The 24,597-nt window shown below is 43.4% G+C and overlaps 1 protein-coding gene across 2 annotated transcripts in view; it reads left to right on the top strand.

The window, feature by feature from the left end:
- The window catches only part of efnb1 (ephrin-B1), a 60,700-nt gene that overhangs the window by 5,088 nt on the left and 31,015 nt on the right, over positions 1–24,597 (top strand). The window contains exons 2-3 of one of the 2 annotated variants that reach the window (XM_034690723.1): positions 12,807–12,848; positions 19,628–19,905. In XM_034690723.1, the coding sequence (XP_034546614.1) occupies positions 12,807–12,848; positions 19,628–19,905 (320 nt within the window). The remainder of the gene's footprint in view (positions 1–12,806; positions 12,849–19,627; positions 19,906–24,597) is intronic. The other variant, XM_034690724.1, reaches the window with a different exon arrangement.

Here is a 24,597-nt window from a genome sequence, read left to right as displayed (position 1 = left end):
ACCAATAAGAAATAGTTGTGGAAAGCAACTGGCCCACGGTGCTGTAAAGGCTCTCTGTGTCTCCCTGTGAGGACAGCTGCGTCTGCTTTTATGTGTGTGCACTTCTGTGTGGACATGTCTGTTGTTTCAGCGGTGTGCAGCGTCAGACTCTTCATTTGGTTATCTTTGTGAGGCACCTGGGCCCAGAAAGGGGTTCCAGCGCTTTAGGTTATTTCAGGGAAAAAATGCAATTTTTCCATCATGGCTTTTCTCTCCAGATGGACTCACTTTATCCGCTGGTGGTTTGGCTGCCACATCACTGCAAACTGATCATTCTGCTTTTTGTGTCTTATGATGCGTTCATTTCTTTATATTCATGTGGTGGTGAGCGTGATACCAGTTTCAGCCCCCTGCTTTGGGATAAGAAGCATTTGTAACAGATTTTTAACTTTTATTTGTTGCATGTTTCAGGCGCTCTTGTCTTCGTGTCTGACGGTTACAGTTGGTTTTCTGTTAAGACAAATCCTGCAGACTGATTCACAACTGGGAGAACAGCTGAATGCAATGAATCACTTGGAATAAGAATGGAGGAGATGAGTCAGTTAATCAGATAGCTGATCAAAAACAGTCAACAGCGACTTTGATAATCCATCTTGATTAGGCCACATTGATAAAATCTTATTTTACTGTATAAAACCACATGAAATATGTTTCAAACTCCTATATGATGAAGAAACTCAGTTGAGAAACTATGAGTCAGAAATGTCCTGAGGTTGTCTGTATTTATTTATCCAGGGAACTAAAAACCTCACATTTCAAAATGCTTAGTCGAATTAATTTAACAATCACTTAATACAACTGGATAAAACAAGAGTTTGCTATATATTAAAAAGATTAGAAAGTCCTCCTACTGTCGTCAAAGCATTATTTACTCATGGTAATAATCGGCTACAAACTGCCCACCCCTATAATTACTAGTGAATCACCTTAGGTGTTCAAACAAGAAGCTTTTGTTTCCAACTTTCTGCAATCAAAATTTGCCTTATTTCTGTTTCCATAACTTGCCCTCATTTCAGAGACTAAGTGACTCAGAAGTATATGGAAAAATTAAAACTGTTTCATTTTTTGACGCTTTATAACAGATAACCCATATCTTTTTTTGATCTTAAAAAGCAGAGGTGGAATTTGTCAGACTCTCACGTAGGCGTGTCAGACGTGAGCTCAGGCTGTCTTTTGTGAGTCACAGAATTATGAGACACCTGTTGAAACTTTGTGCCTCTCATTATAATTATTGCTGTAATAAAACCACATTATTCAAGACTGAAGTGGCCCAAAACAAACATAGTATTGGATATCTGGACTTTATCCAGTAATTTCCGTAAGTACTCTCTCAATTATTTTGTAGAGTCATTTGCAGCTCATTTAATTTTTACTTTTTATGTGTTCCTTCTGCAATTAGAAGACACTGAGTCTCTATGAAAGGAACAAGTATGAGCTTATGGAAGTGAATGAGTGCTTGAGAGAGCACGTCGTAGTGCCATTGTTCTTTGTCCAGCCACAGTGGAGCATTAAGGAAGTGTTAGAAGCGTGCCAGTGTGCCCTCTGTGAAAGTGCTGAGGGCCGAACGGTGGACGAGTGTGGAGTGGCTGAACAGTGGCTTCCTTACAGGCAGTTAGCGACCCGGCTTCATTAGACAGAGGCCTGGCTGGCAACAACCAGGAAGTTCCCATCAGCACCAACGCTGCCAAGCAAAGGCACAGGCGTTGGAGCTGGAAAGCTTCCCTTAAGATCTCTTCTTGTCTAGGCCTCAGCTGAATCAAGGGAGAATGTAGAGATGCAGAGTTACAGGAAGTGGGGAAAAGAAGTTAGGCAAAAACGAGGAAAAGTCTGCCTTTTGTTTGCCATCTCCGTTCTTTTACATAAGAGAAGCTGAAAATAAGGGGATTAAACAGGAGAGGAAAGGAAGCTGATGTAGAGCGTTGAAACGCGGCCCTGAGCTCAACCGCACATCCTTTCAGTCCAGCGTAGAGCTCCCAGATTACTTCCATGTGTCAGTGCGAGGGGGAAAGAGAGGGAGAAAGGAAGAAAGGGGGACAGCAAGAGAGAAGTTGAGCGATTGAAAAGCGAGCGAACTGGGATTGGTGGAGATCAGCGGCGGTGTTGGACAGTGGAACGGATCTGTGTGACAGCCATCTCTAAAACCATTACCCCTGCGGCTCCGACTCGGGAACTCGTAACCTCCTCCTCTGGACTGACCTCATAGACTTAACTCTTTCTCAGAGAACCCCTCTGTGCTGTGGAGGCAGACCTGATCAGACGCCAGGCCCAAACAGCGGGCAGGCAACCTTTACAGCCAGCTGCAACTTCTGTAAGACGTCATGAGTTGTCACCGGCATACAGGAGACAAGGGAACTGTTTTCTCCACGTTTGTGACACTCCAAAGACTTTTGTGGGAGGTTTGAGTGCCAGCACTTTAGGGTAGGGGGTAAGGCATTTCAACAAAATGACACAAACGGGAGAGATGGGAGTAGGAGAGCATGTTTATTGACAAATAAAAAAGTTGTGGTTTTATAGAAAAAATGTAGGCTATAAATCGTAGCACAAGACGTAGCAGCTTCGACTAATTTCTTCAGTGCTGTCGAACAAAACTACAAACCCATGATTTAAAATATCTGCATCAAAGTCTAATTCTCAGCTGGGATAGTTATGTCGGCAACTTTCTAGCAGCTTACGACCACAAAACAAGAAGAGGGTAGAAAACACAAAGTTCTAAACTTTTTAATACGAGCCACTTTCAGAGTAACTAGTAATTTTGTTTGGATTTTAAGAGCTGAAACAACATAAAAAGCAAAAACAAATAGAAAACCAAAAGGAAAAAAAAGTTTTTTTTAAATAGTATCCTCAAAAATGAAATAAAAAAGAAAAGTTGGTAGCCACGTTGTAAAAACTACTCAGATGAGTAAAATAAGTAGCCTTACTTAAATTTAAGTATAGTCCTGAAAATGTTGAACAATTTTAAGTAATTTATTATTTTTAAATAGGATATAATGGAATATAAATATTAATAAATATTCTATCTCAAGGATTATTTGTGCTTCTTTTTTTTTGCTTATGAAGCATGAATGGCAAAACAAACTCAACCTTGTGTTCAGTTTATTTTTAGTCAAACTTTGCAAGGTTAACAATAAGCTTCTACTGAGAATATTGATTTTTTTCTAACTTTACTATACTTTACTATACTATACTATACTACACTATAATATAATATAATATAATATAATATAATATAATATAATATAATATAATATAATATGATATAATATAATATAATATAATATAATATAATATAATACAGATGTATTATATAACTGTTGAATCTCTTACCTGTAGCTCTTGAAGGTGAACCAAAGTGAGTCTTAGTTTTGTAACAGATAATATTTTAGAGACTGGATGAAACATGACCAAACCCTGCCAGCTCTGAACATATCATTAATGATCATCATGGAGCTCTTTGTTCACTGTTATGAGTATCCTAATGGAATGACAGTGTAATTGAATGGAGTGGTGGGATAATAGAATGATAGAATGATAAAGTAATGGAGTAGTGTGGTAGCAGCCCCTTTCCCAGGGGATACCCCCTGTAAGTGTGTCAGTATGGCAGATGGGCGGTCTGTAACAACCCCCCCTCCCCATGTTAATTATAAAGCATCATAATCCATCTATGGCATACAGAGGCAGGACATGGAGACTATTAGGGGGAGCATGGAAATGGCACAGTGTATAATCCTCAGGACTTTACCACTATTAGGCTCCCCAGGCATCGAGCAAAAACCACTCATTTCTCCAGTAATCTTGCACCAGCAGTCCCATTCTGCTCTGTGTGTGTGTGTGTGTGTGTGTGTGTGTGTGTGTGTGTGTGTGTGTGTGGCTGTAACTTTTCTGATGTTAACTGGAAGTTTGATTTATCTTTGATTTTATACCCACTTTATCTTTATTTCCCACCATGCCCACAGGCAAAGACAGACAGCCCAAAAAGCATTTGAGTTTGTGTGTGTTAGTGTGTGTGTGTGTGACTGAGTGAGTGTGTGTATGCATGCCTCCGTTAACCCATTCTGCCAAGTTTTGGCTCAGCCTTTTCTAAGCAAACTCCCAGCATGATCCCGGTCCCCCTTGTGCTGGTGAGAGGAGTTGGAAGAAAAGGCCTTTGGGGACTCCTGCAGGCTCCCAGGCCCGGCCCGGCCCCTCCGCCCACGAGGGCCGGGCCTGGGATTTGCTGCGCGCCGGGGCTCTGTGTGGCAGCTGTGACTGACGCTTCAATCGCCTCTCCCCGGGACACCCCAGTGCAACCCTGCATTCCCTTTCACACCTCGGAAACGGGGGGAAAAAGACAATTACACACATATTCAGCAACCTCCCTCTCTCAGTCTCTCCACAATGCTCCACATTTCTGATGTACGGCTATTTACCAGACCTATAAAAACATCTCTGAAGTTCCTCTGTTTTGCAAATAAGTCCTCTTTCCAAACAAATTGCAAATTAGTTTAGTTGTCTGAGCAACCTGTCTGCATTTTATTATGTTTTTTAAATTGCTCTGGTTTATTTATATATCTCTGACTTTTCTTTCCCTAAAGTAAACAGGACAACTAAATTATTTCCTTTGCGTATCCCTTGATATTCAGAAAATGTAAGTAATGGAAAAAGATTTGAGCCTAAAAGTGGAGTTAATGCTATCATGTATGGATTGTCAGTAAATTGAGTTTGTCTCTGGGCTATTGGAGCAGGGACTCGTAAGCCAGCGGGATTTAAGTCTCTTAATTGAATTATTTTGATTGCTGACTTGATTGATGGAGTCAGATGTGCAGCGTTTTCCATGAGTTTTTGTCCGACTAATTCTTCTTCCAATAGAGCCATACCAGACAGATACAATAGGAACCTGCAATCAATCACAACTGCAACCCAGAGCATTTTGTTAGGAGAAAAATGTGCCTGCCATCAGGTCCGAGTTCCACAAGCCAACCAGACAACGTAAAAACCCACAATGACATCAGATAGTAGAGCACTCTAAAGTCTAATCTTCCCATAATGCCATGCTAAACCCCACAGAGACCCACGGCAGGGAGAAAGGCTTTTTTTTTTATGCCCCAGCGCTGCTCCTCCTCCTCCCATGGCCTCTGGCTCTATGTGTGTGTGTGTGTGTGTGTGTGTGTGTGTGTGTGTGTGTGTGTGTGTGTGTGTGTGTGTGTGTGTGTGTGTGTGTGTGTGTGTGTGTGTGTGTGTGTGTGTGTGTGTGTGTGTGTGTGTGTGTGTGTGTGCCCATGCATGTTGGGAAGAGGAAAAGAATTCAGACTGAATGGAGATGTCACTGTCAGACTCTGGCCTCCACATGAATCCGCTACAGAGTGGCCATATTGGCAGCTTGTGTGTGTGTTGAGTGAGGGAGCCTGTCGGGGGTCTGCCGTTTCCCCTCCACGCCGACTTCTTATAGCTGTGATTGGTGCGCAGCGGGACCCAGGTCTATATTTCATCCCATTCATATGAGGGAGGCCGTTTCATCTCCCACACACATGTTTCCCATTAGATGTGTGTTTATTCTCCCCCATGATGTGCTTTGCCATGGAAGCCTCTCATGTCTCCGATATTGGAAATAGGAGTGAAGGTCTGCTTAAGCAAACACAATATCCCAAACTTCTCCTCTCGCTTTTATGAAGTATGCAGAGTATAAGACTGAAGGCACTGCGTTGACTCTCTTTAATGAGTAACCGTGGCAGTGTTTCCTCTTAAGGCTCTGTAACATAATATTTCACACTGTGATTTTAACATGCTTATCTTAATGTGGGCTGCTCTTTCAGCACTCTGCTGTCTCATCTTCCCTTTTCCCCCTGCACTGAAAATGTTGACTACTTTTAGCTATTCTCATCATCTGTCTCTCCCGTCCCCCACTGCGAAACATGACAGCACAAACCTCCACCACATCACTCCTCTCTTCTTCTCTCTCCTGTCTTTGAGATGAAAGCTCTTCTCAGCAGACAAACCTCCGTGAGCCCTTTCTGTGCGCCCGGCCCGTACTTGTGTTGCCGCTTTTAGTAGCTCTGTTTGCTGCATATTCTGATTTATTTATACATCTCTGATTGTAGCACCTTGTGCATGTCAAGAATCTCAAAGTCGGCACCTCTCCATGTGCATTATGCGGCCCGAGTCAAATTCTTACTTGAAATATACATGAATGCATGAATATATTTATCGTAGAGAAGGCCCTGTGCATTCGAGAGAGTCTCATTTCCTGTAGTGGCCCTGCTCTGGAATGGAGTGGCGTGATCCTTGAAGGCGCCCCACATGCGGCCACCAAATAGAGCCGGCTGGTGCACCGCTCACACAATGGAATGGTGGAGGGAAGGGAAATGATTTGGCTCCTATTTGAGGGGCTAGAGCAGTCGCTTCAAAGCAGCGTGCCTGGCTGAGGCTTTAACCGGCCTTCTCTCTGCATTAGATGTGCGTCCTGTGATGAGCCTTTGAAGGGTGCGGGCAGTTCTGGCTGGGAGATTGCGATTGCCTTGCACGGGTGTTGGGGTGCGGGCCTTGAAAAGAGACTTGCAAGTCGCTGGCTTCAACAGGATTGCGGTGCTCCACTCAGCGTAGCTTAAAGAGGGTCGACTGAAACGTGTTGACCCTTGAGTCGCAATGTGACGAGGGGAACAGCGGCTGTGTCACGTTTGGATATCCACACAACACACACACACACACACACACACACATATATATCACAGCGGAAGTCAGAGTGGATGTATGTGTGTGTGTGTGTGTGTGTGTGTATACTAGCTCAGGAGTCAGCTGTGGTTGCCTTGTACAGATTAAGCTTTGAGTGTGCATTACAGATGGTTGTAATAATGATCAGATAGCCCTTGTAATGGAGACGGCCCAGTTTGTAATGGCTTCCTAAAACAACACATGGAGCGTCTTTACGAGGCCACAATCCGCCCGGTTATCGCAGAGCAAACTGTGTGTGTGAGAATAGTATCATGTCAAACAAGCTATTTATTAGCACACACATCACACACATTTCATTTTAACATCGACAGCCTGCATCTTGCCTGCGCTCGGCTTGTTAAAGGCGAGTGTTATCAGAGGAGACACAGACTCCCGCTGCACCAGTTAGGCCGTCCTCCCCTTTTACATTCACTGTTAATGAGCCTAATGATGTGTGTCTCCGCGATTGCATCAGTCAATATGCTGTTCAATATGGGTTTTAGAAACCCACTGACAACTTAAGCATGTCCGCCTGGATAAGATCTCCCATCCAAGGGAGGAAAGAAAGAGCAACTAATTTGTCTTGGATTGGATGGGACATGTGTAGCTGTCTTAAACAATCATGAGCTGAGATTGTAAGCAGAGTATAGACCTGTCACTCAGATTCTCTGATAAGAAGCTGCTTTTAAGTCACAGAAGGCAGCTGTGTATTAAAAACACTGTGTCCCAGTTATAACAGGCGTCTGGAGCTTTGTTATATGGAGATTTGTTGTTTGTTTGGTGTGGATAGTTTTCAGCCTTTTTGTGTCTCTCTGTTGTTTTTCTTTTTGATTTCTCTGCGATTTTAGATTCAGTTCAGTTTTTATAGCACAGAAGGGGCTTAGCTGCAGTTTTATTTCATTTTATGTCAGAAGGTGTTTAGTATGTTGGAGACGAGGGACATTTAGCTTTATGCTTTATCACAGACTTGCCTTAGGAGTTTAATAGTCTCTGAATAGTGATTACAGATGTGCCTTTTCATTTCTTCCTCGCCTTTTTTTTTTTTTTTTACTGCATTTGGCTAATAAGTCACATTAGTTAGCGCAGAATTCAGCAGCTCTCTTTTTCTTCACATTAAGTTTTCTGTGTTAACACTGGTTTCTTGAGTGAAAAAAAAGCACACACTGAGCCTCTTGTGACACTGATAGAAGCTGTTTCTTTTATAAACCACATAGCATTTGATTGATCTGTCCTTTGGTCTTGATCCCTGGGCTTGGCTGATTAAACCTATCCATCAGCTTCTCTTATCAGCGCCCTAACAGATCAACCACAGGACACTGAACTAAAACCCACGTATTGTTGTTACACAGAAGAAGTCAAAGGCTAAGGACAGGGAGGGGAGAGTTTAACCAGAAATCCTCCCTACAAGGCCTGATGAACAAAGACAAAAATCCCCCTCGGTTTTTTAAAGAAATCACTCCGGAAAAGTGGTTTGGAGATATGTACCTTTCATGCCCTTGTCATGAATGTGCTGCATTTAAACACACATTTTTCACACATGTAGCTATTAACTCAAAATGAGGTTGAACAGTGGCATTGCAGATTGTGACAAGTGTTTCCTCTCAAGAGGGGAATCACAAAGTAATGTTTCCTGTCCGCAGTGTCGGCTCCCCACCAGTGATACGACCCTGCCCCCGGTCACAACTCACACAGACATCAGCAGGATAATGACATCTCTTTCACTGACAGGCTGTCAGTCACATGCCTCTGCAAGCATCGACACACACACACACACACACACACACACGCACACACAGACTTGGCCGTGCAGGCTTGCTCTTGTGCTCACTTGAAAACGAGGGCAGACGAGCACGGTCGCCGTTATGAATCATCTGAATGATTTGCAAGTCAAATAGCCAGTTTCATAAGATGTGCCTGTTATTTTCTGAAATAAATTTGAGTTCCTCATCTTCCGGATGACTGTTAAAGCAAATACATCAAGGCGACTAAAACGTGGATGATTGCATGTCACTTTGCTCTCATTTATCCCCAAGCATCTATTACCATCATGTTGTCAAGTCGATGAAAACAGCATCGGAAAAGCCAACAGATGGTGCTTTTAGAATTCACAGATGTATGATTTTGGGACATTTTGTTAAAGATAAACCCTGTTTATCTTAAAGCTTATCTTTATTTACTTAATTACTTCAGGATTTTAACATCCGGAAAACAAATTATTTCACATAGTTGAACATAAACACAGCTTTTTATGGAGGATAACGATCATATCACAGCCTGCAAGCTAGTTTATCGTCACGTTACAGCATGTCAAAATCAGATAGTACTGAAGTTTGCGACTTGCTCTCTTATCGAGAAACAATCAACCCAAGTTTACACAGCCAGAAATTCATGTTGAAAGAAGATGGTTTATTGAAATCCTGTCATAACATGTCTTACAGAAGCAGGTGTGGACCTGCTTGCTCGCCTACTTGCTGCGAGTCACTTTAGAGGGAAGGGGGATGTGAACGCTCCCCAAATGCCAGACTGGAGAAGTTGCCTGTATGGCACATTCATTAACCTGGTATCCAGCTAATCTCCTGGCTAATTCATTTAGTCCTCCAAGCACTCCTGTGTATTAATATCCTCTTCGCTGCTGCTCGTGGGATGCAGTAGGAGCGTAGCCATGGCGATGATTGTGTCATTATTTTGCAGTCAGATGAGTGATATCCCAGAGGGCTGTAGCTGGGTTGTCCGGGCCAGTTAAGAGCGTCTGATTAGAATTGCAAATGGCGGCCAAGTGTTGTGTTTATTGTGTGTCTCAATATTGGAGACAATCAGGCGAATCAAAGCCCTCAGCTGGAGAGATGGGACTGAGGCACGGTGGGCCTCTCTGGTTGGCACCATGTCCTCAGTGCTTGCACAGTGCTCCCCCCCTTCTTCTTCTCCCCGTTGCCTTCTCTCTTGGTTGACTCTGCCGTGTGTTTAGGTCCTGAAGTACGTGGACACAGCTGGAGAAAGAGACGGGGAGACAGACAGAGACGCTAAATCTAGTGCACTCAATCATCTGTAGTGTGCCGGTCCTCTCACACAGCTGAGAAATATTAAACACGCTTTATGATAATGAAAGCGCCGGCGACAGACATAAATATCAGGGGCAAAGTGCTGAAGGATTAAAATGTCTTGTACGTTTGCTCATAACACAAATTTGTCATTGATTTCATTGCTTCTAGAATCATTAGAGACAGAACTATCAGCTTTCCATCAGTGGAAGTTCTTTTTCTCTCCTCCGAGGCCTGTCTGTGACGAAGTATATCATGTCTCACATAAAGGGCTCAGGAACATTCAGATGGATGCATGCATCTCTGGTGTCAGGCCCTGCAAATGGAACCCATTGGCAGCGCGCCCTTGTTATGGCTGCGTGACAGACTGTGGTGCAAAGTGCCCTAAACACACATTTTCCCCGCAAATCACTTGTGAATTGTTCTTCCTCAACGATTGGCCATTACCCCATTATTGACTCACTGTTTGTTCAAGATTCGGCGAAATCCATCTGAAAGCCATCCAGAGCTGTTGTGTGAGACAGGAAGTTAGTGTTTTAGCTCAGCATGTAATTCACTCTGTCAGTTGCACACAGAGAGGCCTATCTTCTCTTGTTTCGCTACTGTTGGCTTTTTAAGAATGTATGTGTATGTAATGTACTTGCACATGCAGGAATGTGTCTATGTCTGTGTGTGCTTGTGCACTCATGCATGCATATGTCCCTGTTGGAACACAGGATAATTCCTCAGGTCATACATGCTCCCCATATAGCACCGCATGACCAGTCACAACAGGCATGTGTGGGGCCCAGGTACGGGCATGTTCAGAGAACAGGTATTGCTACAGGGAAATGACTGTTAAAGCTGAGTTTTATTGCACCACACACGTTTTCTCAAGCTCGGGATGCTGAAGGCTAAATGAAAAACTAAGTTTAGAGGAATGTGTCCGCACACTCTACGGAAATCCCTCAGATTTACCGTGATCTTACCGTGACTTGGCTGCAGCCATCAGAAGGCCAAGATGCCTGACATGATTTGTTCAAGAGTCACAAGCCTTGGAAGGCAACAGTCGGTGTGAGAAGTTGCAGCTCCCGGCCTGTTTAGACAGCTCTGTGTGCTGTTGAACTTGACAAGCAGTTGATGAGAGATCCTTACTATTGTGTGTGTGTCTGTGTGTCTGTGTGTGTTTGTGAGAGAGTGTGTGTAAGGAGAAAAAAGAGAATGCCTGAGTGTGTGTCAGATTGCCAGCGTGGCTGTTTGTGAGTGTGTGAAACCAAGGAGAGAGTTCATGAGGTGACATCACGTCAGCTGTTTGACTTTCCCAGTTTCCCAGGGAAGCAGTTTCAAGAACAATGCAGACAAAAAACCACCAACCACTACAATTGAAATGCCACATGAAAAAAAAAAAGAACCCTTCGCTGTTTGTTGGTGACTGAATTATTGCCATTGCTCGAGATTGGAGACAGGGGAAACGTGTGAGTGACTGCACTGTGCTTGTAGCAGACACATATCACCTACTGGACTCCTTTACCCATCCATCTCCCCGCACTCCTCACAATAGCAGGAATACATTAAAAAAGAGTGAGTCAGGAGGGAAAGGGACGCAAGATAAATATTGTGTTAGTATTTTCCCTCCCTCTCCCGTGCAATTGTCTTCCACACTGACAGATGAACAATGGAAGTATTTTGAACTTTGCTGCATGTTATCTTTTACGTCGAGTTCAGAACCGAGCTGTCAAAGCCAGACGTGTTTTGGCAGAGATTGATTGATTGGCTTTCTGTGCACCATGTCTTCCCTTTGTTCTTTCAGCAAGGCTTTGGTTGCTCTCTGGTATTTGAGACTCTCCGTAGCTGTGTCCTATTAACACCTGTTAACAACATACAGACTCATAAAATATCGATTGAGTTCCCCCTTGATCATAAAGTGTTGCTATAAAATCCAAACTGGAAGCAGTTCATTCCGTATCCTAAAATAGACCCACCTAAGTCGTGCAGTAGCAGAACATGTGCTTAAGACGGGTTGGGGAAGCCAAAAAATAATAATCCTAGGATCTGGTGTCATATTATTACTGTCACAAAAATAGTTTGACATTTTGAGAAAAACACTTTTTTTTTTGCTTCCTGCTCACAGTTAGACGGAGCATTGCTTTAACTCTCATGTTGTTATAAATATGAAACTACAGCGAGCTGTAGGCTAGCTTATACGTTGACGTCTTAAAACAGCTAGCACTGCTGTGGCCACAGCTCCTCACCAGCATTTTTGTAGTTGACTAATTAACATAATATCTCATTTGTATAATCTGTGCACAAACCAAAGCGTAAAAGAGACAATTAACAGGGTTACAGGTGGTGCTGGTCAGACTTTGTTAGCTTGTGGCCCATCCAGGCAAGCTGTTCCTCTTTATTATTTTTTTAATCTTTATGCTAAGCTAACAAGCTGCTCATGTATATCGCTCAGCTATGAGAGTGGCATCACTTTTGGAAAAAGAGTGGATAAGTATATACCCAATATGTGGAGGAGAAAAAACTCATTAGCAATTGGAGACATCATGTGGCTGATTTGACTCCCAGATGTGTCAGAGTCAAAGTACAGCTGAGCAGGGAACTAAACCTCCCCCCCAGTGTGTCTGAGAGCCGACTCATTCCTTCCACGAGTTAAAAAAATTAGCTAACTTTAGCTTCAAACTGTAGCCTGACTCTCATCTTCAATAAGCTTCTCCCTGTGCTTGATTATGCAGTCTGAAGCGGCCATCCCTGGAGTAGTTTTTAACCATGCTGAGATAGGAGGGCAATTGTAAAAAATTTAATTTAACCATGACTGCTTGAATCTAAGCCAAACTGAATTTAAATAGCTGCTGTACAAAATAAAGCTGTGTGTGTATGTTTATTAGTGAGCATGTGATAGGCTGATAGAATTGCAACATTAAAGGGCTGTTTTTTTCTAAGAAATGTTTTCCCTGGACTTATCGATGGGGTGAAAGATACAGAATGAATAATGGTTACTGGTTAACAACCCAGGCAAGCTGTGTGGGTCTGATAATGGTTATGATTTCTTTTTCTCTTTAGTTTCTCCATCGCTCCCCCAAGTGGGACTGAAACACAATCAGGGTGAGTTAGAGAGTTTCTATTGTTTGTCTGGGTGGTTCTCTTGCTTTCTGGTCTCCGGCTCTGCGCAGCACTGATTACAACCTTGCATCCTGGTCCAGCTCTTGACTCTCTGCTCTGCAGCTCCTCATCCTGAGGGATTCCTCTCTGTACGGCTGTCCAACCCCCCCAACCATACGCGCACGCATACCAACTCTGGCACGTTCAGGGGTGTCTGGCACGCTATCACACACACACACACACACACCCTCACCCGCTCCGGCACGTATGACCACACGTATATCAGCACACAGAGTCACACAAACACGCTCACACATACAGTGGGTTCGGGCCAGGCGGGTTTGGCAGCGACTGTAGACTGGGCCTGTGGAGAGATCTTTACGGAGCATGCAGAGCCCATCTGTGGCTGCTCCTCAGTGATGGGAGGCAGCTGGCTGTGTGAGTGTATGTGTGTTTGTGTATGTGTTTGCGCATGTGTGTATGCTATGTCTTGGCCAGGGAAGGAACTAAGGGAGCAGGAGAGAGGCTTGTGTGTGTTTGTGTCACAGAACAACCCCAGAATGAGGGCTAAACTCGGGCTGAAACTGACCCAAACTCTCATGTCCTGCGGAGCCAAAGCCTTCCCTTCTCCTCTCTCCTCTTCCTCAACCCCCCCCGGCCCTCCAGCTGGAAGAGCTCAGTCCCCGGGCTCCCGGATGAATAAGTGGGGATTCAGAGAGCAACAGTCTGGGCCTTCTCTTGCTGTCAGTGATACTGTGGATGACGTTCAATCACAACCGCATACACCCATGCTCGCTTAACTCCCCTGCTCTTAGAAAGGGATGGGCTCAGCATGGACAGAAACCACAGAGGCCATAAGAAGAAACAGATTATGCTCTTTCTCCTCCCTAATGACTTCTGACACTCCTTTCGCTCAACAGTCCTCTTCAGCATGTTCCTCTAGCAACAACGTCCACTTCTGTCGTCCTGGTGGCAAGGCCATCTGGGCGTCATCTTGTTAGCTCGTTACAGCCACTGACGGTGTGATGCTAGTCCCCCATGTGACAGTGATCAAGAGCAAGCATGCAGAGCCTGTTTAGTGAACTAGCTGAGTATGAGAGGTGTGTGTCTGCCTCACTCACGTGTGTGTGTGTGTGTGTGTGTGTGTGTGTGTGTGTGTGTGTGTGTGTGTGTGTGTGTGTGTGTGTGTGTATGTGTGTGTGTGTGTGTGTGTGTGTGTGCGCGTGCGTGATATAACTCGCCTGTGTGCAACTGTTATGAGTCACGCTGAATGTGATTTGCTCTGCATGCCAGCATGTTGACTGAGCTAACTGAAGCTAGAGAGTGTTTGTCTGTGTCTGTGAGAGAGAGAGAGTGTCTGTGTTCACACGTACAAAAGCAGTTCTCTGCGGGGTGGAATTCAGGATATTCTGTCTGTCTTTTTTTCCTTTGACATCTTCATTTATGCGCCCCTAATGGGGACAGCATGGAGGGAAAATACTGAGCTTTCTGCTTTCCAGCAACTCACCGTTGCCAAGTCTGGAGTTTAAATGCAACTTGGATTCAGTTTATAGTTTATCCAATACAACTACCCATTGGCGAGCTTGTCCTGCTTTTCTATAATAAGGGTCAAATCCTTCCTGCTTTGCTAAACAATTCTGGAGCCAGATGGGCCTTGTTTTGCTTAATTTCAGGTTCCTTGTGTGGCAGTGTGTGTGTGTGTGGCCTAGCCAGCATTGAGGCGACTTGTTTACCGTGTTTGACATGTGAGGAAATCGTTTTGTGTACACTGCGGGGCGTGTGTTTATGTGTGAGTGTTTACAGTCAGGCCTTCCTAAGAACATCTTCCCCTGCGACAGCCTGACAGAAGCCAGCTATGTATACAAGCACACGGGTCAAGCCCCGGGCTACTATGACCCACTTCACTTCCCATAGCGTCTCTTAATCCTCTGCAGGAATACTGGTCAAACTAGTTTCGGATCTGTTTGTCAAATAGTCAACACCTCACGTGACCCCCACAGCATCATAAATGTGGCGAATATCTCTGGAGTCGAGCAAACACACTGACAGTTTGATGATATGTGCATTTCTCCCAAGAACGAAATGATCATACTGTGTCAACATCTCTCAGAGGATCTCAACCACACATCAAGAGGGAAGCCATTTCAGAAGCTGCAGCTTGAATGTTTCCATTGTGAGTCCGAGCCAGCATGCGGCTCTATCTTGATGGATCTGAAAGCGGTTTAAGGCTGAAACAGTTCCTGCAAGCAAACAATTATTTAATATCGATTGGCTTGAATAAGAACAGGATGCATTTGTACCCTGTGATTACACAAAACGTAGACTGCCTCAGGCCAGTGATTCGGCGGTAAATCCCCACCATTATATATATTACCCAACGGCTCAACGACAATGCTCTTTGCATAACACGCCTTTGTGCTCTTTACAGACTTAACTGTAATGCTGTCATGTGGGTGACTTACAGTAATATTTCCAGAGCAGCCATAAAACCCATCATATGGAATATTGGTAGAAACAGCTGTAAAGGGGTGCTGCATGGAAAGTGTCATCAGTAATGAAAGGGAGAAGTGTCCACACAGGTTTTATGCATAATGTAAGACAAAAATGATAATTGGTGAGGAAACAGTTTTCCTGGTGTGATAATTACCATGCAGAGAGCAGGGGGAATAGAGTACCTGTTGCGGTGATGATTGTGCGTTGAGTGTCTGTTTGTTTATGGGTGATGCACTTATGAGCTTTAAAGGCCAGAGAGAAAGAGAAGGATTGAGTGTTTTGCTGCAGAAACAGGTGGAAATATAGTCCGAAGTATACCTGCGTCTGGTCTTTCGGCATGCAGAGATGGATCGCCCTGTGAATGTAGTCCTGGATAATTGATTTTAATTCATATGTATGGCATGTTCATGCTGCTGCTCAGGAGGAACAAATCAATTTGACAGCATTCTGTTGATATGAGCTGTTTCTGCCTCTTTCTCTCACAGTTCCTGTGTCTTGGGTCCTTTCATTCAGCGGCCGAGGCTGCCTGCCAGTGCTATACTCGGGGCAGAGGCCTGAGTTGACTGGACGGGGGTGGAGAGCACGGGGGGAAGGGCTGGTTTGAGGCTCTGTAAGGGGCTTTGAGTGGGTCTGAGTGTAGGCGGCGTTTTATATGAAAGTCGGTGAGGGCAGGGCGCCTGAATAGGGGTGGCTGGGAAGTTGTGCTGGGAAGGTCCAGGATGCACCCCACAGTGCTTTTGTGTGCTCTCACATCCATGTGTGTGTATGTGTATGGGGAGGTGGGGGGGGCGGTAGCATATGTGAGATCATGTGCTCATATTCACCAGTGGAATGTAAAAAGAGAGAGGAGGGGGTTCTCCTCTCTCCTCTCTTTTCCTCCACTTCGTTGTTTTCTGTTCTCTCTCTGCTGTGCTGTAGCCGAGTCCTGTTTGTATAAGCTCTTTACAGGATTGAGCGCGCTGAGGAGCCATCCAGATGAAACAAAACCAACCTCATTTGGTTGTTTTGAAAATGATTCTCTTTATTTTGTTTGGTTTGGGGAGATCCACCTCGTTTGACATGTGGGGAATAAAGGCGCTCACCCGTTCAGGGTCATTTCCCAGAAACATCGTTTGTATCTGCACGGCTCTTCCTCTGTGCACTCAAACTTCTTTCATCAACAGGTCTCCAGACAACATGAATGAAAGACGCAATTCAACCTCTCCTTTCCCCCCCTTTTCCCTTTCGACCTTCTCAAAAGTACAATAATCTTCAGTCACTCGTCTCCTCCTCTCCATTGCGTGGCTGTGTGTAGCACCGGAGTGGCGCTGATTAAGCCAACAGAGAGACAAACGGGAGACAAAGTCCCAACCCACCAGTTTAGTTTCACATCCTGGACTGGAGCTGGGCTGCAGCTTGCCAAGTGGAGGGCTTTTAAACTGGGCTAAACACTAATTGCTGCCCTATTTCTTTTATGTTGCTTCTTTCCCATCTGCGATGGCGCTTCCAGACCTCCACAGCAGCCAGAGCCTCATTATAGCAGACAGTTAACAAAGGCTGGGAAACAGAAGCAGAGAATTCACTTAGGATAGCTATCTAACCGCCAAGTAGGAGGCCTGCTCGGAAAATTGAATCAATGACAGGGGCCGGCTTGTGATTAAATCCTTCAGGGATATTAAGATATTATGATTTTAGAAATCTTAATTATTCATCTAAATTGTTGCGGTTCGCTTTGATAATGGATTAAATAGGCTGTAAAACGAGAATTGGGGGTGTAAGGCTCAATGTTTTCTTTGAGCGAGGGGTTATGAAAGTAGTTTTTAACACTTTGGAAAGAAAACATTTGAAAAAAAGTTGCCAACAATTACCCCGCAAATAAACAGAGAACACCTACTTGTAGAGCGAAGCACATCAAGGTCTAATTGTGATGTTTGCCTGGTATTTCTTTCCCCCCTCTCATGTTTGATGCTTGTTTTTCTGTAGGTGTTTTTTTCTTGTGTGGAGAGAGAAGGGGGGAGAGAGGGGGAGGCGGGTTAGAGAAAACCGAATGAGGGAAATGTTGAGGAGGTGAATGACAGGGAAGGATAAAGCTAGAGGGAATGAGATTGGGGAGCTGAAATAGAGGGGGCTGAGATTGGGGGGGAGAGGGAGGAATGGAGAGAAGGTGGAGAGGAGGAGGGGGTGGTCAGCAACAAAGCCTAATGTTGCCATGGAAACTTGTTTATGCCTCACTGATGCATCTTGTAGATCCAATTAGAGACTGATTGTGTCTGTGTCTTCATAGACACACGCACGTGTACCCTGATATAGTGTGCACACACACGCACACACATGCACACACACGCACACACACGCACGCACACACACGCACACACACACACACACACACACACACACACACACACACACACACACACACACACACACACACAAGTGGATTCATGAAAACATATGTACGCCTATAAAAGCAGACCCTCACACACACACATTTGAGGCACATGCAGAGTGTTGCTCCTGAAAAGCAGCAAATTGTTAGGGAGGCTGGGACAAAGGATACCCCGCGTTCTCGCTCTTATCAGCCCTTGAATTAGCGCAACCCCGCCTCTCACCCCCAGCTCCCTCCTCACCCTCATGATCATCAGACAATAGCGTGGAAATAACGTCTCACCCGCTCCCAAGCCTGGTATTACAGATCCTATCCACACTTGCTTTCATGACATCATATTAGGGGGAAAAATGGGGGCCTGACGGATGGGATTTTGACCGTTTTGCAAATTTCATGTTGCATTTATCTCTTTTGTGAATGAAGTCATTTATTTGGTAATGTCCCTGCCAAAGAAGAATGGCCATGAATGTTGAAAAGGCCTTAATCCAATCATGTTCATTTTCATGGGGGGTATTTCTTCAGAAAATGGGACTTTTTAAATGATCGTTTCTTACAATGGCTGGCCGTTAGCCAGTGTTTAACATCAGATGAGGAGGGATGGTGATCGTAATCCCCCCCCTACGCTCACACACTCCTCTATCAGTCTCTTACAGGAGGCATCACAGTCCTCCCTTCCCCGGGCCTGTCTGAAGAGCCAGTTATTTAGTGGTGAAATGATGTGTGTGATGATGAAATCAGGGGCTGTAGATAAGGTGAGATTACTCTCTGAGAGAAAAAGAAGGGAGAGACAGAGAGACAGAGAGGGGCCCGGCCCCTAATGTCTTGTTAAAACGTAAGGGATCAGAAAGAACAACAAATGCATTGCGCGCTGCTAAATCCTGCTTAAATCCGCTGGCATGGACAGATCTAGCAGATAGCCCCGCTGCTGTGCTCACTGTCTGCGACCACGACACACACACACACATACACACAAGTACATAAACACACCCGTGGTCAGTCCGGCTGTCTGGGTTAATGCTTGGCTAACTGGGACAGCAGAGCTGAACCATGTTGACATTTTAAGCCTCAAACAAGTCCAGAACAATGATTCAGCCCGTCTGCCCCCCCATCAGACCGCAACCTCAGCCCATTTTGCTGACCGACTCACACACATACACACACATGCAGACGAGCATAAACATACACACCACTGCCCAAACACACTGCAAGTACTCAGTGCACCCCCGCCCCCTCTTTTCACACACACTTACACACACACAGTGGGTCTCCTCCTGTTTTCCACCTTTTGTGAATAAAAGAGAACAAGCGCTGATCTGATTGAGCTGGCAGCAGAGAGCGAGGTGGAGAGGTACAGTAAGGCCAGATGGATTATCTTAATCCCCGACTAGATGATCATGGCAGAGGGAAGATGAACCCGGAAGCCTTAACCCCCCGGTTGACCCCCGAGAAATGTTTTCTTCCAAAAACCGAGCCTTCTGAAGTAGGAGCAGAGAGGTATTAAGTTGAGAAACAAGACTTATATGGAACTCAAAAATATGAAAAAATAATCTGTGGCATACTTTGGATGTAATCCTATCTCTTGCTGTTTCTGCGGCAGCCATTTTGTGTTTGGCCATTTTGTTTCCCTCCTTGCACTCTTTCGGTATGCTTTGATTCAGATCCAAGAATGAAAAGAAACTTTAGAGGATTTGTGTGAAACGGTCTGTCGACTAACGCTGAACACTGTCAAGCTGCTACATGTAGTGTTTTTAGTGGGGCCAAATTAACTACGCTTTGCCTAAAGCCCATGCCAGACAAATCTAAACCCATAACTCTTATAGCTCAAAGTATTAAGACTGTGTAAACTGTTTTTGAATAATGTGGGTGCTTTTCCAGACTAACTTTATCAAGTGTTAGTAACAGTGTGTCTTTTTTCCCCCCTCAGGTTTCTGCCTGGAAAAGGCCTGGTGATCTACCCGGACATCGGGGACAAATTGGACATCATTTGTCCAAAAGCAGACCATGGCAGAGATTATGAATTCTACAAGCTGTATCTGGTGAAGAGGGAGCAGGCGGAGAGCTGTAGTACAGTCCTGGATCCTAATGTCCTGGTCAACTGTAACAAACCAGAGAAGGACATCAAGTTCACCATCAAATTCCAGGAGTTCAGCCCAAACTACATGGGCCTGGAGTTCAAGAGAAATGTCAACTACTACATCACCTGTAAGTCTGTCATAAAGGATGATTTATTGTTCATATTTAGCTCTCTAACCTTCATTTAACCAGAGAAGCCTGGCTGAACAATCTGAGTAATAATGCCTGCTTCACACTCAGTTACCCACAGTCACACTTGGGAGTTTCCTAGCAAAACTGTATATTAATGGCTGCTGCAGCGGCTCCATAGGAACAACTGGGGGTGATGCGCTTTGCTTATTGCACTGTGGTAGCTGGCATTTAGAAAGGAAGTGTGGTACAAGGTGAAAACCTACTACAGCCAAGTTCTACTATCCTTAAATACAATTTTAAAACACTAAAAGAATCTTCGAGTCAGAAGCAGGTCAGCTGGGAATAAGTTGGGAAATTCACTCTATTGTTGTGTTAAAGAAAACCATCTTAGTGTACAGCACAGGCAAATAGAGTTTACATGAATTAAGAATAGCCAATTTGTTTTAATCTTTTGAGCAAAATGTTGTCCCTTCATATTAAATCTGACCTTGTTACAAAAAACATCAAAGTGCCTCATAGTCATGCAGTTGAAGTGAAACTATTTGCATCCTCAGAGAGTTAGTGTAGGGTTGTCACAATACCAGAACTCTGAACTTTGGCACTATGCAAATAAATCAAATGATAACCATAACTGTTTCAATACCACAGCAAATCATTGACCTTGTCCTCAGTCATTACACAGTGGTTTTGGACTCACAGTCAACAGGTTGGGGCTAATACAAAACATATCATGCCCAGGTGACATTGCTGCCTCTCTCCTCTGTTTCTCTGTCTGCGACATAAAACTTACCAAAGCATCAGTATTTGATGTCATGTGATTGAAGACAGTTAGCAGTGTAGTGGCTGTGACAGAGGGCAGAGCTGAGAGACAAAGCATGACTTCGAAAAAGAAAATCCTGCACAACCTAGATCATTTGTATGGAGGTGTGGAGGTGTTATAAGTTCTTGAGAGAAACTGAGAAACAATCAGAAGAAACATCTTAATTATTTACTTGACTGCATATTCTTTAACAGTGTGCCCTTTCTCTTTACTTATCTAGAAGTTGAGAGGACCACTGCTGCTTGCTCTCTCTCACTCCTGCTCTCTTTTCTGCTTGTGGCAGCTTTTCGTGTAAAATGCGGCAGTAATATTTTTTGGTTCATAACCACTGGGCTTTTAAATACTTTGGAATGTAAAAATTATAGATATCGTATTGTTTTAATTACCCATGGTATTGAAAAGTATCTAAGGATAAAACATTTTGTAGTGCAGCAGTTAATAGGGGTGCCAGGCCCAGACTTTACATTAATCTTTGCAAGAGCTAAACCCTAGTGAAAGAGTTTCTTGTAAATAATATTTTTTACATGGTCTTAAGATGTTACACAGGACAAGGGATGTTTTGTCTCTTAAAAATATTTTCTTAATAGCTCACTCCAGGAACAAAGCAGTTGTTCTAGACAGTAAACCTGGTCTCCCTTCTGTCCAGCCAGGGCTTCATAATAAACCAGGGGAAAAAAGCTGTCCCCTCCTCTCCAAGCCCATCATCTTTATGTGTATGGAATTAGACTATCAGCTTGAGAGCACAGCTCTCGCAGCAGAGAGCAGAGGTGCTGACAGCTCCAGTCCATGACTAGACGTACAACAAGAGTAAATAGCAATGAGCTTCAAATCTTAATGGGCCTGTTTTTGCTCACTGTGAATCCAACCTGGAGATGGAGCAGACAGCTGCAGCACAGTTTATGGAGCTCGCAGGAAGCTGGTATACATTCTGTTGTTAACCTGCAATATTTCATATTTTCACATTGAATGTAATTGTTGCACATTCAGAAGAAATAAAAGTGAAACTGTAATAATTTACTAAAAAATAATCTTAGTGGTCTTAAGATTATTTTCTTACAAGTATAGGCTTGACCATTTCTTAGTTCAGTCTCTCCATTTGAAACTTTCAAAGCCTTCAAATAGACACGAAACCAGCCTTCTCATTACTGTCGCTTCCTTAATCATTAGAGAAGTATTAGACATGACATGAGCAGAGTTAATGATATAGTAGAGAACCCTTTTATATGTAGTGTCTCAGATACTCACTGTTCCCTCAGCTTATTTTTGCTTTCCTCCAAAACCAAGCTGGTCATGTCTTCTTCAGCAGTCACCTCAGATGGGATTTGGTGTCTCTGCTGAAGTCTCAGGAGTTCAGACACCAGCGCAGCCTGAAAAATATATAGGAGACAGTTTCTCTTAAAGCATGACAAGACATTGTATATCAACATAGCTGTTTTATATGGGGACCTGGAAGGATGGTGGAGCTTACCAGGGATTTATAACTCCTTTGCTGCAAATCCCCACAGCCTGATTATATGAGTGTGTTAAACACCTTTTGAGGATATCATGTATTGTTATTTTTAAATTTAGTCTTTTTTATAATAAAAATGAAATCTTAAAGTTTTACTTCAATAACAAAGTGGCACTTTGACATACCCTGATAGGCTTTTAAACTCCTAAACTTTCTTTGAGAAAGGCCATATTAATGTGTTGTTGTATGTCACGACAGAACAAATACAATCAAAGCTAAAATTATAATTTCACAAGTGTATCTTTCAAGAGTTAACCTGCAAAGCAGCCAACATGGTCAATTGTTGCAGCAAAAATGAGCTCTGTTGTAGATTTATAAACCCTGGAGCACAATTGTAAATTGTGAAGTCACACGTTTTGAAACAGAGCTCATTATGACACATTTTCTGGTTGGTCAGCAGGGAAACACTTTTTTTCCAAACAACCTGTTGTTAAATAAAGTGTCAAATCTCTAACCCCTCCCCCCGTAGGACACTGCTGTGTAATGCTGCATGCATAATACAAGCATGTGATCATCACAACACCATAAATGTTGCCATGAGGCATCATTAATTACACGGCAACAGTTTAGTTGAAATCCTCTGGGGGCTGTATTGTTCGTGTAAAGAAGGATTGTTGGCATTTGGTATGTTATGAATGACAAGTCCTATGTAAGACAACAATGCCCTGATCCTACTAGCATAATTTAACTTATTCTTCTGTGACATTACCAGTCACATTAGTGATACACAATGTTACATACTTTCTTATTATGATTTATAGCTGAATCTTTTCTTTCTTGAGTAAATTGAAAATATATATCTGGTAGCCTTAAATATGCTCTAAAAGTATCAACACATTAACAAATGTTTGTTAATCCAAAACCGAAATCATCTTGAGCTATTGATGTTTCAATCAAATTTCCAGTTGTTAGGAAATCAATATCCAAATTGTAAAGACTGAGGGAAAAGGTTTAGTGAGTGGGTGGTTACAGCATATTGGAACCCTGACAGCAGGACCCTGATGTAAAGCGGAGAGATGTTGTCTCTTGGTACCAGCCTAATGACTTCAAAAGTAAATAAGTTAACACAAGACAGTGACTGATTCCATGGTGTTAGCACTTCCATGACAAAGGTATGACATTACTATTTGGTCAGCTGTGGCTCGGTGGTAGAGTTGTTTGTAGGTTTGTCCACATGCCAAAGTGACCCTTGTTCCTGGTGGCCTAGTGGACATAGTGGAGTTTGACTACATGTGTCCAGAATGAGTCACTACTGATGGGCACTTTGCATAACATCCTCTGCCATCAGTGTATGACTGTGGTGTGAATGGATAAATGTCACATGTGGTGTAAAAGTGCTTTGAGTGGTCAGAAGGTTAGAAAAAGTGTTGCATAAAGACAGTACATTACCTTAACCATTAAACTGAGAAGTCAACAGTGTAGTTAAAACATCAGCCTACTTATGTGTTATAAATCACATTGAAATGAACATTTGATGGTAGAGTTAGACAAGGGAACCATACCGTGTTAAGTTATGTGGTTGCTTTGTGTCTGAATTTTTCAATTTGGTCAACATCTTTTTCATTCAGCTCTTGTGAATATTAAATTGCCTTTCTGCTTCTGGGCTGTTTTCCTCTGTTGTTCTTTTCTGTGCTGATATCTGGTACCATAAATCTGAAGTTCCATGCTCTCCAAATAAATGACAAGTAATGCTAAAATCCTCCACCATGATGTTTAGTGATTTAGAATGCTAACAGAAACTTGCCTTTATACATTAAGGTCTTTAAAAGGAACACATGCACTTGGAAGTTGCACTGACATGACAGGGAGTTTAGTAAATGGTGAGAAATAATGTTTGTTGGTTTTGGTCTTTGAAGATGATTTGTTGACTGCAAGAAATTATGTTACAACAACACCAGCCTCATAAATCAAGTCAGAAGTAGGAATACCCGAGCAATGTTTAATCTGGTGGGATGAGACGATCGAGAGTCTGTTACTCCATCTTGTGAGCTCAGTAGCACATAATCTCTTAATTCAAAAGGCAGTGTTATTTAGGCCTTATCTAAATTTCCCTTTAGCTAGTCATTTCCTACATTTCCTGGATCAACTTGAGCAGTTTTCTAAAATCATAACATGTGTTGCGGTTGATCTGGTCTGAGGATACTGACAGTTGGGTGCTTTGCCATATCTGTAATTGATTCCTTATTGAATCAGTGAAATGATCAGAGATGACTGTGACATTAGAAAGACATTGTCTAAGCTAACATGCGACGAGCATGCTTTGCCAGACCAGAGAAGTTCTGGCAAGGGGAGGAATCAATCAAGTCTCTGTGGGAACCAAGGAATAAAGACACCACAAATCATCTCCGGTGAATTAATT

Source organism: Notolabrus celidotus, chromosome 8 (assembly GCF_009762535.1).
Source record: "Notolabrus celidotus isolate fNotCel1 chromosome 8, fNotCel1.pri, whole genome shotgun sequence".
NCBI classification, from domain to species: Eukaryota; Metazoa; Chordata; class Actinopteri; order Labriformes; family Labridae; genus Notolabrus; species Notolabrus celidotus.
This window is presented reverse-complemented; position numbering and strand designations above follow the sequence as displayed.